This window comes from Typopeltis vanoorti, chromosome 25 (genome assembly GCF_054136105.1).
Source record: "Typopeltis vanoorti isolate ZY-2024b chromosome 25, IOZ_Tvanoo_1.0, whole genome shotgun sequence".
Lineage (NCBI taxonomy): Eukaryota > Metazoa > Arthropoda > Arachnida > Uropygi > Thelyphonidae > Typopeltis > Typopeltis vanoorti.
The window spans coordinates 78,454,895-78,469,694 of record NC_143573.1 but is presented as its reverse complement, the minus strand read 5'-3'; the positions used below and the strand labels follow the sequence as shown (position 1 = coordinate 78,469,694).

The 14,800-nt window shown below is 36.6% G+C and overlaps 1 protein-coding gene across 1 annotated transcript in view; it reads left to right on the top strand.

Moving 5' to 3' along the window:
* Positions 1 to 14,800, top strand: part of egg (SET domain bifurcated histone lysine methyltransferase eggless) — a 625,200-nt gene that overhangs the window by 210,453 nt on the left and 399,947 nt on the right. The window contains exons 6-7 of the mRNA XM_090414562.1: positions 13,995 to 14,098; positions 14,299 to 14,525. Of these exons, the coding sequence (XP_090270688.1) occupies positions 13,995 to 14,098; positions 14,299 to 14,525 (331 nt within the window). The remainder of the gene's footprint in view (positions 1 to 13,994; positions 14,099 to 14,298; positions 14,526 to 14,800) is intronic.

The window sequence follows — 14,800 nt, the reverse complement described above, 5'->3', positions numbered from 1 at the left end:
CCCACAAAGGTGTTTTGGCAATGGGAAAATTAAGGGATCTGCAGTATGAATTGTTGGAACATCCACCATACTCCCCAGATTTGACTCCCTCTGACTTTTATCTCTTCCCAAAACTGAAACTCTTCCTTGCTTGTCTTTTTTTTTTTTTTTTTTTTGGAAGAAGAAGAAGAGTTTTTCTTCGAATCAAGAGGTGATTGCAGCTGTAGAGGGGTATTTTGCAGATCTTATTGAGAACCATTACACGGACAGGATAATTGTGCTGAAGCATTTCTGGAATAAATGTATTAGTTGTAAAATAAAAATAATTTTTAAATTATAAATCCGTTTTTTCATTGTTAGGCCGAGAACTTTTCAGACCACCCTCGTAAGTATTTGCAGTTCTTCAACGTATATTTTCCCACTAGTCAGTGTCACACCCGCATTGCAATTTCACCATCTACATGGTACACATATTGATCACTCCTTAACTCAACTAGTTGGTTTGCTTCTGTTACCCAACATCAGCACTTTTTAAAGTCATCCTTTCATAGTGATTCTTCCTTTTACTTGCCATATAACAAAAAAACTTTAGGATTTTTCTTGGTCTCACCAGCTGCTTTTCTTTAATAACTAGCTCTGGCTTTCCTTACTAATCAAGTTACCCTTCCTGCCTCTGCCTTGTACTGCTCATGGTCATGCTAATGAGAAAAAAGAAGAAAAAGAAAATATCATCCTTTATTTGTGTGTGTGTGTGTGTGTGTGTGTGTGTGTGTGTGAAAAGATGACAAAGAAAAATGAAAATTTTCTTTGCAATCTCTTCAATTTTTCTGCAAATCTTGCTTAATTATGCTATTCATCCCTTTAATTCTTGCCTAATTTATCCTCCTGACTCTGGGTGTGTGGTCTGATACTACATTTCTTCAAATGCCCCTTGACTGCTGTCCATCTACCAATATCTCTACCCCTCCAAATTCTTATGCCATGCACTGCTGAAAGCTGAATCCTCACCTTTTCATAATCATCTGCTTTGTAATTCCAATTTAACCAGCATGGTTAGATCGTTTACTGTTAAATTCTCTGATGCTATGACCAGATCCAACGCTCTTGAACCTCATATCTTCACTATTACATGTCATCTTAGGTAATCATCTCTTAGAAGCTCTATAAATTCTATTTTCTTCTTTCCCTGTGATCATTCCCTCTCCCAATACCCCATTATTATTACATGACCTCCATTCACTAATATGCTAATTCATGTCATCTACATTCTCCCTTATTCTCCCCAGATTATAGCAGCAACCAATTATATATTTCACCCTGTTGGCCTCTATTTCACATCAGATAGCCTCAATTCAACTGCCTTCTGCTTCCTTGTCTTGCTTACATACTTTTATGCTTATTGGCTTGAATTCTTCTGCTATCATTAGCAAAACCTCTCCTTTCATTCTGTTGTCTCTATCCTCTCTGAAAATAATACATTACATGTATTTTGTACCATATAGCCATTGCTATATCATCCTTAGTCAGCCAAGTCTACTAACCTATAACTTTTGGCCAAGTTAAGCTAGCCAATGCCAAAACTCTTCACTCCTATTCTAGATATTTCTGGCATTAGCATCCATGAACTGCAGTATCCACTTCATCCCACAATCTCCTTAACATCTTGTTTTGCTTAGCCTACTGAAGTAAAGATTGAGGTGCTATATTCAGCATCAATGTGGTCACTCTCCAGTTTACTGTAGTTTGCCTGGATTCACATTCACTTGTATTTTCCCTAAATATTCTAGTTTCCCCGATTCTGCACTTCCGAACTTACTGAACAAAACTTCCTCAAGACTGTCTCCAAATACATACAGGTGCAAATCATCCACCGTATATAAATCCATGAAACTGACTCCACACATCTACAAATTGCACACTGATCCATTTGCAATCATAGCTCTTTGTCTCAGCTTGCAACTAATCATATCAAGGCAACCAACCCTCATCTTTTACTTTTTCGCTCTTATTTACATGTACTACCAACCCTTTTATATCTTCTTGCATACCACACTTATTATCTGCTAGATTATAGATACCAGCCAAAATAAACATCTTCACTCTCTGCATCTTTAGCCCATTACTAACATCCTTAATCTTGGCTCCTGGGAAACCTGAATTCATCACTCTCCTCAAGCACACCTCTCATCATTGAATTACTGTCCAAAATTCAACCATATTATTCTACTTTTGCTATTTGTCACTCTGCTTTCTCTCACCCCACCTCCTCTTCTTTCACTTCTGTGTCATACCATCTAAGCATTTCTCCAGCCATTCAACTCACATTTTGTTCTGTGAAGAATTCCTCATAAGAGTACTCTTTCCTATTAACATTAGTTATTTTCTTCATTTTCTATCATTTTATTCTGACTATTTCTTCAACATCAACCTTGCCATTCATAATTGCATTTTCTTGCATTCTGTCATTTTCTTCTTACATTCTCTACACTTTTGATCTCACTCTTGAAACTTCTGACACACCTGCTCACCAGTTTCATTCTCTTTTCGCACATCTTTCATTCTACGTAGGGCATACATTTTACACACATTGCAGTAAGCAAAATCATCAATGCCTTAGACATAATTGCAATCTTTATGAACCAAACATTTTTTCTTTAAATATTTATTTTCTTAATTAATCACCATGTACCCAGTATAATATTCTATTTTTTAAATTGGGGAAAGAAATCAATAAAAACACCAATTTTTTAAAACTGAGAATTTTATCTATTATTTTGAGTGATTTGAGATCAATACTTGGACAACTTATATGGATTAACATCAAAAATATTTACAAGCTTATATTCAAATTACACTTGACAAGAAATTCTTGGTGACTAGGAATTTTAATCCTTTACCTAAGTGTGTTAGGAAACAAAAGTTTGCACTCGAAGCATCTTCATGAAGTCTGCTTGCATGTTGAGGTTTGACTTTGCATCAAATTATCTCAGTATTCAGTAATGCAGTATCTCATAGCACACCTTCTCATTGGCAAGACCATATTGAAGAGTCAAAACCAGTGTAAATAGTCCACCTTTCCATAATGCATAGCAGTATATATTTCTGACAGAGAGGGTACTGTGCATTATGAGATATTTGATGTGAAGTACAGTAGTCTAGATGTGAACATACTGTACTGCAAAATTTTGCTTGCTTGGATGAAGGATTAAAACAGTATAATTTCTTGTCAATTATGATTTACTTTCTGATCAACTGAAAAAACTTGCTACAAAAACATATCAAATTGGAGATGTGCACTGTGATAAGAACTGCGTGTGTTTGTGTATGCATGTGCTTGTATATGATCATATAGTATAATTAGAATTTTGTTGCACATGTGATTAAAGTATATAGTAGATATGTGTTTTAATTTTTTTTATTTTATTTTTTTATTTATGTGATAAACTGGATCCTTCAATGCTGAATGTTAGTGAATTTTAAGAATTTCTTTAGGTTATTATGTTGGTGTGGCCAGATGGTGAATACTCCACACATATATTAGCCATAGTCATTTTTGGGTAGCTGTAGAGAGCAGCTTGCATTTGAACTTATTATCATTAACATCTGACTTCCATGGAATCAGAGACTCTTCATGGGAGAGTCTCTGATTCATGGTACACACTATCACACCCACAAGCTCAACCGTCCATGTCTTAAACCAATTCAATGTATCTACATTCATAACACACTCAGGCAATACATTCTACTCTCCATGAAAAGAACCTTCTCCTCACTCCTCTACTTACACCCTCCTCATACAATTTTCAGGGATGGCCTCTTGTTCTCTCCCCCTCTCTTATTCTATGAAAAATTTCTTCCATGTTAATCTGATAACAACCCTGGCACATCTCCTTCCCCTCCTCTTATTTATGAGGCTTTGCAATTTACATTCTTTCAATTTGTCTTCATTCTCCATGTTCCAAAGACCACTAACCACCTTTGTGCATCTTTTCTGGACCCTTTCTAGCATAGCCTTGTCACTATGAAAATCCAGTGATGACCAAATCTGTGCATAATATGAGGCTTGATCAAGGCCTTATACAGTGGAATCTGCACATCAAGGTGCTCCCCATCATTGCTATTATCCAGTGTGATGACTTCACAACTCATGCAGTGTGGCCCCTAAATTTCAGGTCCTTGTTCACCACCACTCCAGATCTCTCATCTCCTCTTCCTGCTTTAAAGTGTCCTCCCATTATTGTTTAGCAAATTTTACATCCTTACACTTTGCAACATTGAACTCTCAGTCCCCCCCCCCCCATACAATCTATTAAAGACATCCTGTAAGGCCACAACATCTGCCTGAATGCATTGCTCTCCTCAGTTTTGCATCATCTTCAAACAGTTGCATATCACCAGTTAAACCAATTCCAATATCTTTAATATATAAACTGAACAACAGTGGCCCAATGCAAACCCCCTGCAGCACACCCACCTCTAGTGACTTTTTGCTTTCAGCATACTGCATCCCTGTATACAACTTTCTGATACCTATCTGATGCCAGTCACAGCTCCAACTCACTAGTCTGTTATCCAGTTGTATCCATTTGAGTTTATTTAATGGCTTGTGATGTGACAGTCTATCAAAAGCTTTTCCAAAATCCAAGTATACCACACTTGAGTTTGGTAATTTTCATAATTTCACCTTGAGGTGAAATTAACAAACTCAAGTGAATACCTCAACATTGTCTTCTGCAGAAGTTACCGTTCTACCATTTTCACCATTAATATCATCTTATCATAATCGTTCTTCCTTCTGCTTACCACACATCTGAAAAACTCTAGGTTTTTTGGCCTGATTTGCTAATTTCTGCTTACATTGTAGTTTTGCTGTTCTTACCAACTGAGTCACCTTCCTTTCCTGCTCTTTATACGCATTCAATTGATTGCTATCATTATTCATCTTGTGCTACCTTCACAGTATCCTCTTCTTCAAATTTCATGCTTAATCCCTTTATATTCATTCATTTAATACCTACTTTTTCAGTCTTTTGACCTTTGGAATTCATTTACTCACTATCATTATTAATTGTTTCAGTCAGTTCCCACACAGCATTTATCTCCATCCTGTTTAACACTTCATTTCATGCCATAGCTCCAAGCTATTTCCCAAGCTTTTCATAATTACCAGCCTTGTAATTCTACATATATCCTTTCTTCAAATATGGTTCATATGGTTAGCCACGATCCTTATTATCATTTCATGATTACTCTCATTAACTGGAAGAAAATGTGAACCCTCACTAATAATCACATCCTCTGATGAAATGATCAGATCTAAAAATTCTCAATCCTCATATGCCCTCATTTATATACTGCCTAAGATAGTTCTCTCAAGAAATTAATTTTCCTTATTCCTAAATGCTATCTCTTTATTCCAATCTATACACAATTAAAATCGCCCATAACAATCACCCTTTCTTTGTTCACTAATCGAAGTTACGTATACATTTCTCAATTACCACCACCTGCATTCCCCGGCATATAGCAGCATCTGAGTAAATATCTCTTCCTGTCAACCTCCACTTCATACTATACAGACTCAAAACCATTGCCACTATTTACATCTCACATATTCACTCTTTGTGCAGACATAATTTGTCTGCTATCGACACCCCCCCCCCCACACACCTTGTCCTTTCTATCCACATGGAAATTATATCCTTCCATTTCTATTCCTGTCAGGATATCATCCTTATCTAACTATGTTTCACTTATTCCAATAATTTTTGGGCAAATAAACTCAATCAATTAAACATTTCATCTTCCTTATTTCTGATGCTCTTGGTATTTGTAAATAAACTTAGCAATTCACTTTTAGGTCTCTAATCAGTCTTTCCCATGCCACTTGTCTGTCAGTTGTGATTGCCCCATACCTAACCATTCCCATTTCCTTTAAAGTAAAGGGTTTTTGATGACTTTTTTCTGCATTAAGTATGGATATGTATTCCTGACTGCATTCCTGTTGGGAGTTTTCTACCATCATGCTGATACTGTTTGTTTCATTTAGCAGTCTTTCAAAATAATTATTCGACATCCCTAGAATATCTTTATCTTCAGTTTTCATGTCAACTTTATCATCTCTAATTCCTTTTACAACACTCTTTCCTCCATTTCTGAGCTTTTTTTCATTAGACTTCAAAATATTTTGCCACCAATTGTTCACCAGGAACTTTTGATATACTTTCTTCTTTTCCTTCACTGCCTCTTTAACTTCGAGTTCTGATGTTTCTATCCTTGCAGACAACCTCACCACATGCCTCTCTGGCTGAATCAATGTTTTCTTCAGGGCTTGTCACTGAATCTCCAAGTTTGGTTCCTGTTCTCAAACTCTTTAATTTTTCTTGAATAATGCTTGTGTATTTTAATCTACAGTTCACATCTGGGAGCTGCTCAATTTTTATTTACTTTAAAACTTTCTTACATGTTCTTCTTTTTAATATGAAATTCAATTTTGTCCTGCTCAAGACTAAATGGTGATCAATTCTAATTTCAAATTCTCTGTGGACTCTAGTGTCCTGAACCAGTGAGAAAACATCACTATCAACAATAACATAGTCAATGAGACTTTTCTTATTCCTTGCATCTTCTCACCATGTGAATTTATGTACATTTTTATGTTGGAAAATTGTGTTAGTAATAACCAGTCCATGTAATGAGCAGAAATCCAAGTATCTGCCATTGCTATTAGCTTTGCTCTTTTCTTCAAATTTTCTCAAAATATTTCTGTATGTCTGACAATCATTTCCAACTATGCTATTTAGATCCCCACCAAGGACCAACTTTTCCTCTTTTTTTTTCATTGTGTCAGTTGCTATTCTAAAACCTCAAAAAATTCATCCACTTCTACTTTAGTAGAACCTTCTGTGGGACCATAGGCACAAATAAGTCTCATTGTCCCCATTCTGATATTTGCCCAAATCTGACTTGATTTGCCCATGATGACTTTCTATTTCAAATCCTCTGTATGCTCTTGTGTCCTGAAACAGTGGGAAAACATCTCTGTCAACAATAACATAGTTAATCAGACATTTCTGATTCCTTGCATCTTCTCTCCATGTGAATTTGTGTGCATTTTTATGTTGGAACATTGTGTTGGTAATTACTAGTCCATGTCCTGAACAGAAATATTGGTAAATAATATTTACCAATATTATTAGCTTTGTGCTTTTCTCCATATTTTCCTAAACATTTCTATGTCTGGTAATCATTTCTTATTCTGTTGTTTAGATCTCCAAAAGGACCAACTTTTCCTTTGATGTTGTGTCGGCTGCCCTCTCTAATGCCTCAGAAAAATTCTTCTAATTCTTCCTTGGTAGAACCTTCTGTGGGACCAACCATAAGCGCAAATAGGTTTCCGTTGTCCAGTTCTCCATTCTGATATTTGCCCATATCACTCTACTTGATATTGCCTGCCATTCAAGAAGGTTATCCTCATATTTAGTGTTGAATACTATTGCTGCTCTCTCTCTTTTCCCTGATTGTCATTGCCTGAATATAAATATAACATTTTGTATTTGTCGCTTAAAAAGATTTTACCTGTTTTTGTCTTCTTTGTTTCATTCACACCTATTATGTCAATCTGGTACTTATCCAATTCTTCTGCTAGTTCCATTTGATTTATGCTCAGATATGGAGGTATAAAAGTTTTACAGTTGGTGCATTGCATAATTCAGAATGCCTGGTCAGAGAGTTGAATTCCAGAGGATAGGAGCAGACCTATCATAGTACCCATCTATAAAATGGGAAATAAAAGTTAATGTGAGAATTGCAGAGGCATTTCCCTATTGAGTGTTCCTGCTAAGATTAATGCAAGTATACTTGAAAAATGGCTAAGAAAAATTGTGAAAGAGAAGCTTAGTGAAGAACAAGCTGGATTCAGGCCAAATAAAGGTTGACAGGATCAGATTTTCAATTTAAGATAAATAGTTGAGAAATCTTGAGAATATAACAAGGATCTGTATTTAAGTTTTGTTGATCTGGAAAAGGCAATGACAAGGTGCCAAGAAGAAATCTCTTCAAAATGCTACAGTTATATGGTGTAAATGGGACATTATATTAAGCAATATATATAGTCTGTATTTAAGCTGTAATTCAGCAGTTAGAATTGAAGGAGGCATAGGTAGATCGTTTGAAGTAAAATCTGCAGCATGGATACACATTATCTCCACTATTATTCATTATCTGTATGGATCACATTATTATGAAGGAAAGTGGTATTAAATTTGATGATCTTAGCTTGTTACTTCCTAATACTCCTGGCATTAGCCAGGAGTATTAGGAACAAGAAAAAAGAATTTTTGCATGCAGATGATGTTTTACTTCTGAATAAATCCAGTACAAGTCTGCAAGATTCTCTGACTAAATTGAATATCTGTTGTTATAGGTTTGGTATGAAAATTAGCATCAAAAAGACATTGACAATGAAAATAGGCAGAAGCATCAAAAATATCAACTGCATTATAGAGTATAAGAATGTTTATAATGTTCCCGAGCCAGTACGAAGGACAAGAAATCAGAAGGGGATAGTTAGTATAATGCATCAAGATAGGATAGGACAAATGGACCTCTGCATTTCATGTATACTAATGCCAGGAGTATTAGGAACAAGAAGGAAGAATTTTTGGCCTTGTTTGGCTCTTCCTGGCCACAGGTTATTGGCATTAGTGAAACATGGCTGACAGAAGATGATATAGTTAGTGGGATAGAATGTGTAGCGTATAGTGTGTTCAGGAGGGACAGAGAGAATAAAATGGGGGGAGGAGTGTTATTGATGATAGCTGATGAACCAAGGAGAATAGAAGTTGTATTGCAGGATAGTGAAAGGAGCTCATTTGAGGCTATTTGGTGTGAGATTGAGACTAACGGAACAAAATGTACAGTTGGGTGCTGCTATAGACCAGGTGATGGAATAGATGATGGAGATAGTATGCATAAGCAAATTGATGAAATGAGTGGAAGGAGGGTAATTATTATGGGGGATTTCAACTGTAGTAACATTGATTGGGAGGAAGCAACTGGATTTTATTCAGTTACTGAGGGATAACTATCTGAGACAGCATGTAATGGAAAATACTAGGGATTCGAGGGTGCTTGACCTAGTAATAGCATCTGAGAATTTGAATATAATGAATATGACCATGTTGCCACCTATTGGTGAGTGTGATCATAGGGTCTTGACCTGGGAGGTGGCTTAATGTGCGAAATTTTCGATTAAGACAGGGTACATGTGGAATTACCACGCTGGCAAGTATGACAAGCTTAGGAGATTGCTTGGTTCAGTGCCATGGCACGTAAAACTGCAAGGGCTGGATGTTGATAGGGCATGGGAAGTGGTCAAGGAGCATTTGCAGGAGGTTATGGCAGACTCTATACCTAGAGATCGAATAGTAAATCAAGTAATGGTTAAATGGATGAATAACACTATTAAACTTGAGTTGCAAAAAAAGAAACAACTGTGGAAGGAATTTAAGGAGAAAAGTCACCTGCAGGCACATGAACAGTATAAAGCATAGGCCGAAAGGATAACGAGTGTGGTGAGAAAGGCAAAAACGGATTATGAAAGGAAATTAGCCATGCAAGCTAAAGAGAATCCCAAACAGTTCTTTCAATATGCTGCTAGTAAAAGAAAAACTGTACACGGCAGAATGATTTTAAGGAACGCCAATGATAGGGAGGTCACTGATCAGTCGATATAGTGGAATTACTGAGCAAGCACTTTGCAAGAGTATATCATCCAGGTGGTGACGTGGAAGGAATGAAGGTACCATTAGTTTATATGGGAATTGTGGTGAATGAAGTGGAGGTGTATAGTCTATTATAGAACCTTAATGTGAATACATCTGTGGGATTGGATGGTATATCAGCATGGGTCTTACGTGAAGCGACTAAAGAATTGTCAGTGCCCTGGACCTTATTGTTTAATCTGAGTCTCGGGTCTGGTTTAGTCCCGAAGGGGTGGAAAGACGGGAAAATAATTCCACTGCATAAAGGAGGATCCAAGACTACTGTTACAAATTACCGACTGATCAGCATATCAGGAATCGTTGTCAAGGTCTTTGAGAAAGTAGTCAAGAAAGTAGTAAAATACAAGAATGGATTGATGAAAATGAGATATTGTATGGGGGACAACATGGTTTTGTGAAGGATAGATTATGCCTCAGTAACTTGTTCAGGTTTTATAACACAGTGACGGCTGAACTGGATAAGGGTAATGGGTTTACAGGTGATACTGCTGGACCTGGCTAAGGCCTTTGACAAGATACCACATGGAAGTTTAATCCGTAAACTGTAACATATGGGAATGGATATAGGGTTGGTGAGATGGATAAGAGGTTGGTTGATGGAGAGATACCAGAGAGTAGTTTACTCAGGAGTAGAGTCCGAAAGACGGCCTGTGACTAGTGGTGTGCCGCAGGGTTCTGTTCTTGGAACACTGCTGTTTAATTTGTTCATTAACGATATAGGGACGGATTTGAGAGGAATGGTTCATTTGATCGCTGATGATGCTAAGTTGGGTAGGGCAATAGTGAATGCAGATGTCAAAATTTTGCAGGATGATTTGGATAGATTGAAGGTCTGGGCAGCTAAGGAGAATGAATGTCAATTTAATGTGGCAAAATGTAAGGTTATGCATTTTGGGGTGAAAAGATTAGCAGCAGTATATCACATTGGTGGAACTGTACTCCAGGAGATTGATGAAGCCAGGGACTTGGGAGTGTTGGTGGATAGGGAGTTGAAGTTTAGGGGGCACCTTGCAAAAGTGGCTAAATCAGCTCATCAAATCACTTGGATACTGAAGAATACTTTGATGAGCAGAGATAAGCAAGTTATTGTTCCTATGTATTGAGCCTTGATAAGACTCCATCTTGATTACTGTGCAGAGATCTGGTCACCTAGGTTTCTTCTTGATGGGGAGGAGGTTGAGAGGATCCAGAGGCGAGTGACCAAGATGATAGCAGGTCTATGGAATGAACCTTATGAAAACAGGTTGAAGATTTGTGGGTTGCAGAAATTGGTCGATAGGTGGAAAAGGGGAGATATGATTGAGACATTCAAATTGCTGAAGGGTTTCTGTAGGATTAATTCAGAGGATATTTTTGAGAATAGGACTGGTGGTGGGAGGACTAGGGCACATCCATGAAAGCTGGGCAAGAGTGTGGTTAGTAAGGGTGTTAGAGATGCGTTTTTTACTTTTAGAGTGGTGAATGAATGGAATAAGCTGCCAGAGTCTGTTGTGGGTGCTATGACAGTGAGCGAGTTCAAGGCAAGGTATGATAGACACTGTGTGAATGTCGAATAGTTGTGATGGACATGATGTTTAGGGCCACCCTCGATGAGTCTAAGGACTCCTTGCAGTCGCCCGTAATAATAATAATGAATGGAGAACCTATAGAACAAGTAAAACATTTCAGCTATTTAGGCACACAGTTTTTAGTGAATATGGAAAATTAAATATGGAAATAGACAACAAAATTAGTAAAGCTGGTATGGTGGGAAGTCAGCTAAATAAATTTATATGGAATAAGAAAGAAATTAGTCAAAATTTCACAGCTGGGTAAGAAATAAAACATTTGATCAAAGACTTGGAGACCTGAGTGAACAGATGGCAACAATGGCTGTATCACATTAAAATGAAGATATTAAGAAAGAACTCGCCATTGTTCACATTCATTCAGGAATGTGTTAGTAGAGCTAATCTCAGGTGGAATTGTCAATTAAACAGAATGGGAGAGGAAAGATTAGCAAAACAAGTATTCTTCTTTGCCAGGTTGGCAGGAAAAAGACTCAGAGGAAGACCAAGATGTAGATGGATTGATACAGCAAAAAGTGGCTTAAAAGACAGAAATATAGGATCTGATAGTATTGGTAATACTATCAGATCCCATATTTCTTGACAGATAACAGATTAATTTGGAGGCAAATTATTGATCTGAAGTTAGTAATTGTGTAATTTTTTCATGTAGTATGGTATGCCCACAGATTCAAGACCCTTCGACACTTCTGCGCATGTCACAAAAAGGAGAATCCATTCCGATAATAGGGTAGTCAATCCGTCTTCTGGGATGAGTTGTTTATTATTACACGTCGGAAAATTAGCTTCTCTTTTATGATCATTTTAGTTTTTAAACTGGTAACTATTTTGCTTGTATAACAGTTGGGAAATTTTATCTATAAAGCACGTGATTTCGCGTGTTGGCGACTGATTCGTACGTCCTTCATTTCTTTCTCCCCTTAATCATGAATCGACTATTCTTGGCAACTTGCCAAACAGAGATCTACAAACTGTGGGAGAACTATACTATCATAATTTTCCTGTACACCCCTGAAAGTAAATATCAGGAATTTGATGTTGATGATTTGATCACTTACCCCAGCCATCTCTTCGGACTCAACTACACCCTGTATATCCTAGACCATCCCATTCCCATATTGATCATACACATTCACTACGTCCAACCTCCACTGTCCTCATACCATATCTCCCTGTCCACTCTGATTCCCCCTGTTTCCCTATCCATCTTCAATTCTTATTTTGTCATTATTACTCACAGTACTGCTATTCTCATTTACAATCACTAAAGTCTCACCAATTCCTCTCTCTTCCCTGATCTTTTGATTCACCTCTTACTTCGTCTGCTCACATCACTCATTGTTCCTTCTTGCAGCAGTAGTCTCTTGGCAATTTGCCAAACAGAGATCTACAAACTGTGGGAGAACTATACTATCATAATTTTCCTGTACACCCCCTGAAAGTAAATATCAGGAATTTGATGTTGATGATTTGCAACTAGCTATGCAACCCGTCACTTTTGTAGATTTCTATTTTTCCTGAAATGCTTCCCACATATTTGCAAACTCTGTTCCCTTCTCCTCACACAGCTCTGCCAACGCTTTTTATTATATAGCTAATCTTGGCCATGGTCCTTTCTTTGTCAAATTAACCTTTCCAGTAGAAGATATTTCTTAGGAACTGTTGGATAGGGAGTCTGTCCCATTTTCTGTGGACTTGGAGTGGCTGTCAGTTCTAAATGGTAGTTCATGATAAGAGACTTAATGTTGGTTTAAATGACTTTATCAAGTAATTTGTTTAATTTTCTAGTTGTGAAACCTTTTTATATAGCAAACAGAACAGCATTCTTATGTTAAAAAGATATAAAAATATTTCATAAAATTAAATTTGATTGGGTGGTATCATTAGATAGAAAGTGGAAGCACTCTTGGGTTACAGTATATTTGAATTGTATGCATATGATGTATTAAATCAGTGCATTCCACTATATCTGTCATTAATTATGGAAAAAATTACTTTGCTACTGTACATCCACAGATACGAGACACTTCTGTGCATGTCAGATAAACGAGAATCCATTCCAATAATAGGGTAATCAATCAGTCTTGTGGGATGAGTTGTTTATTATTACATGTCAGAAAATTAACCTTTCTTTTACGAACATTGTAGTTCTTAAACTGGTAACTATTTTGCTTGTATAACAGTTGGAATATTTTACGTATAAAGCATGTGATTTTGCAAGTTGGTGACTAATTCGTACATCAGCTTATTTCTTTTTCCCTTTTAACATGAATTGACTCTTCTTGGCAAGTTGCCAGACTAGGGTCTTGGATCTGTGGTCAGATAGTAGTCAGTTTTTATTTTAGCAACACTATTATAGTGAATTCATTCACTATAATAAACTACTGATATAAAAAAAGTTCCATAGCAGCAGTGCTATGCTAAAGGAAATTCAGTATAGCAAAGTTTCCACTATAATTCCCCCCCCCCCCCTTCATGCCTTGAGATTTCTAGGGTGAGAGTTGACTATATGCAGATTTGATACTTCTTGCTTTTCATGACTACACTGTTGTATAGTGAAATGTAACTGTACATGTTTGTAAAAGAGCAGCTAATAGTGTTGGTAGTCTAAATAACTTTTTTGATTGTTATTGTCTTGTATATATTGTCTTCTGTTTTTCAGGTTAAATTACCTTCTGCTGGAGATACTGGAGGAGAGGTAATCCACGTTGGTCAAGTTGCATTGCAGAGACCAAATCTTCCAGGTTTAGGTCGTGTTAAAAGGGAGTAAGTATTTTTTATAATAATTATTCAGAACAAATTTAATACCAGCAAAATAATCATTATTAATTTTTCGCTAGAGAGTATGAGGCATGCTACTCAAAAAAAAAAAAAATAAATAAAGTATGAATTTTAGTCTGGCTTTAATTGATATTTTTTTTTTTACTCATTTATTAAAAGACTAGTACTTCAATTATGCTTTCTAGGGAACTGAAAACAGGAATGAAAGTCCTAGCAATGAAAGGATCAAATCCAATTTCTGTTTGGTACAGAGCAAGAATAACAGATTTTAGACCTAACGCACCAGGAGGAAAAGTATTAAAAGTAAAATTTGATGGCAACAGGATGCTACCTTCCCGTATGTATTCACCGAAGCATCTTGCATATTCAAAGCCACCTGAAGTTATACTGCCAGTGGGATCACGAATTGTTGGTAAGAAATTAATAAATAAGCATTTTTTTTTCATAACTGTTCAACATCAGAAAAGTTATTTTAGCACAGTTCTGATAATTTTAAATGAACAATTAATGACAAATTATTATTATTTATTTATCTTTTTATATTTCATCTTTCATATGCTAGATGAATATTGATAAATGGTTGTGTGATAGAAGCAACAGTCTCTGTAGCTCAGTCGGTATAGATGAAGCCCTTTGGTCGGAAAGACCTGGGTTCGATTCCCATCCATGGTGTGAGGATCAAAAGAA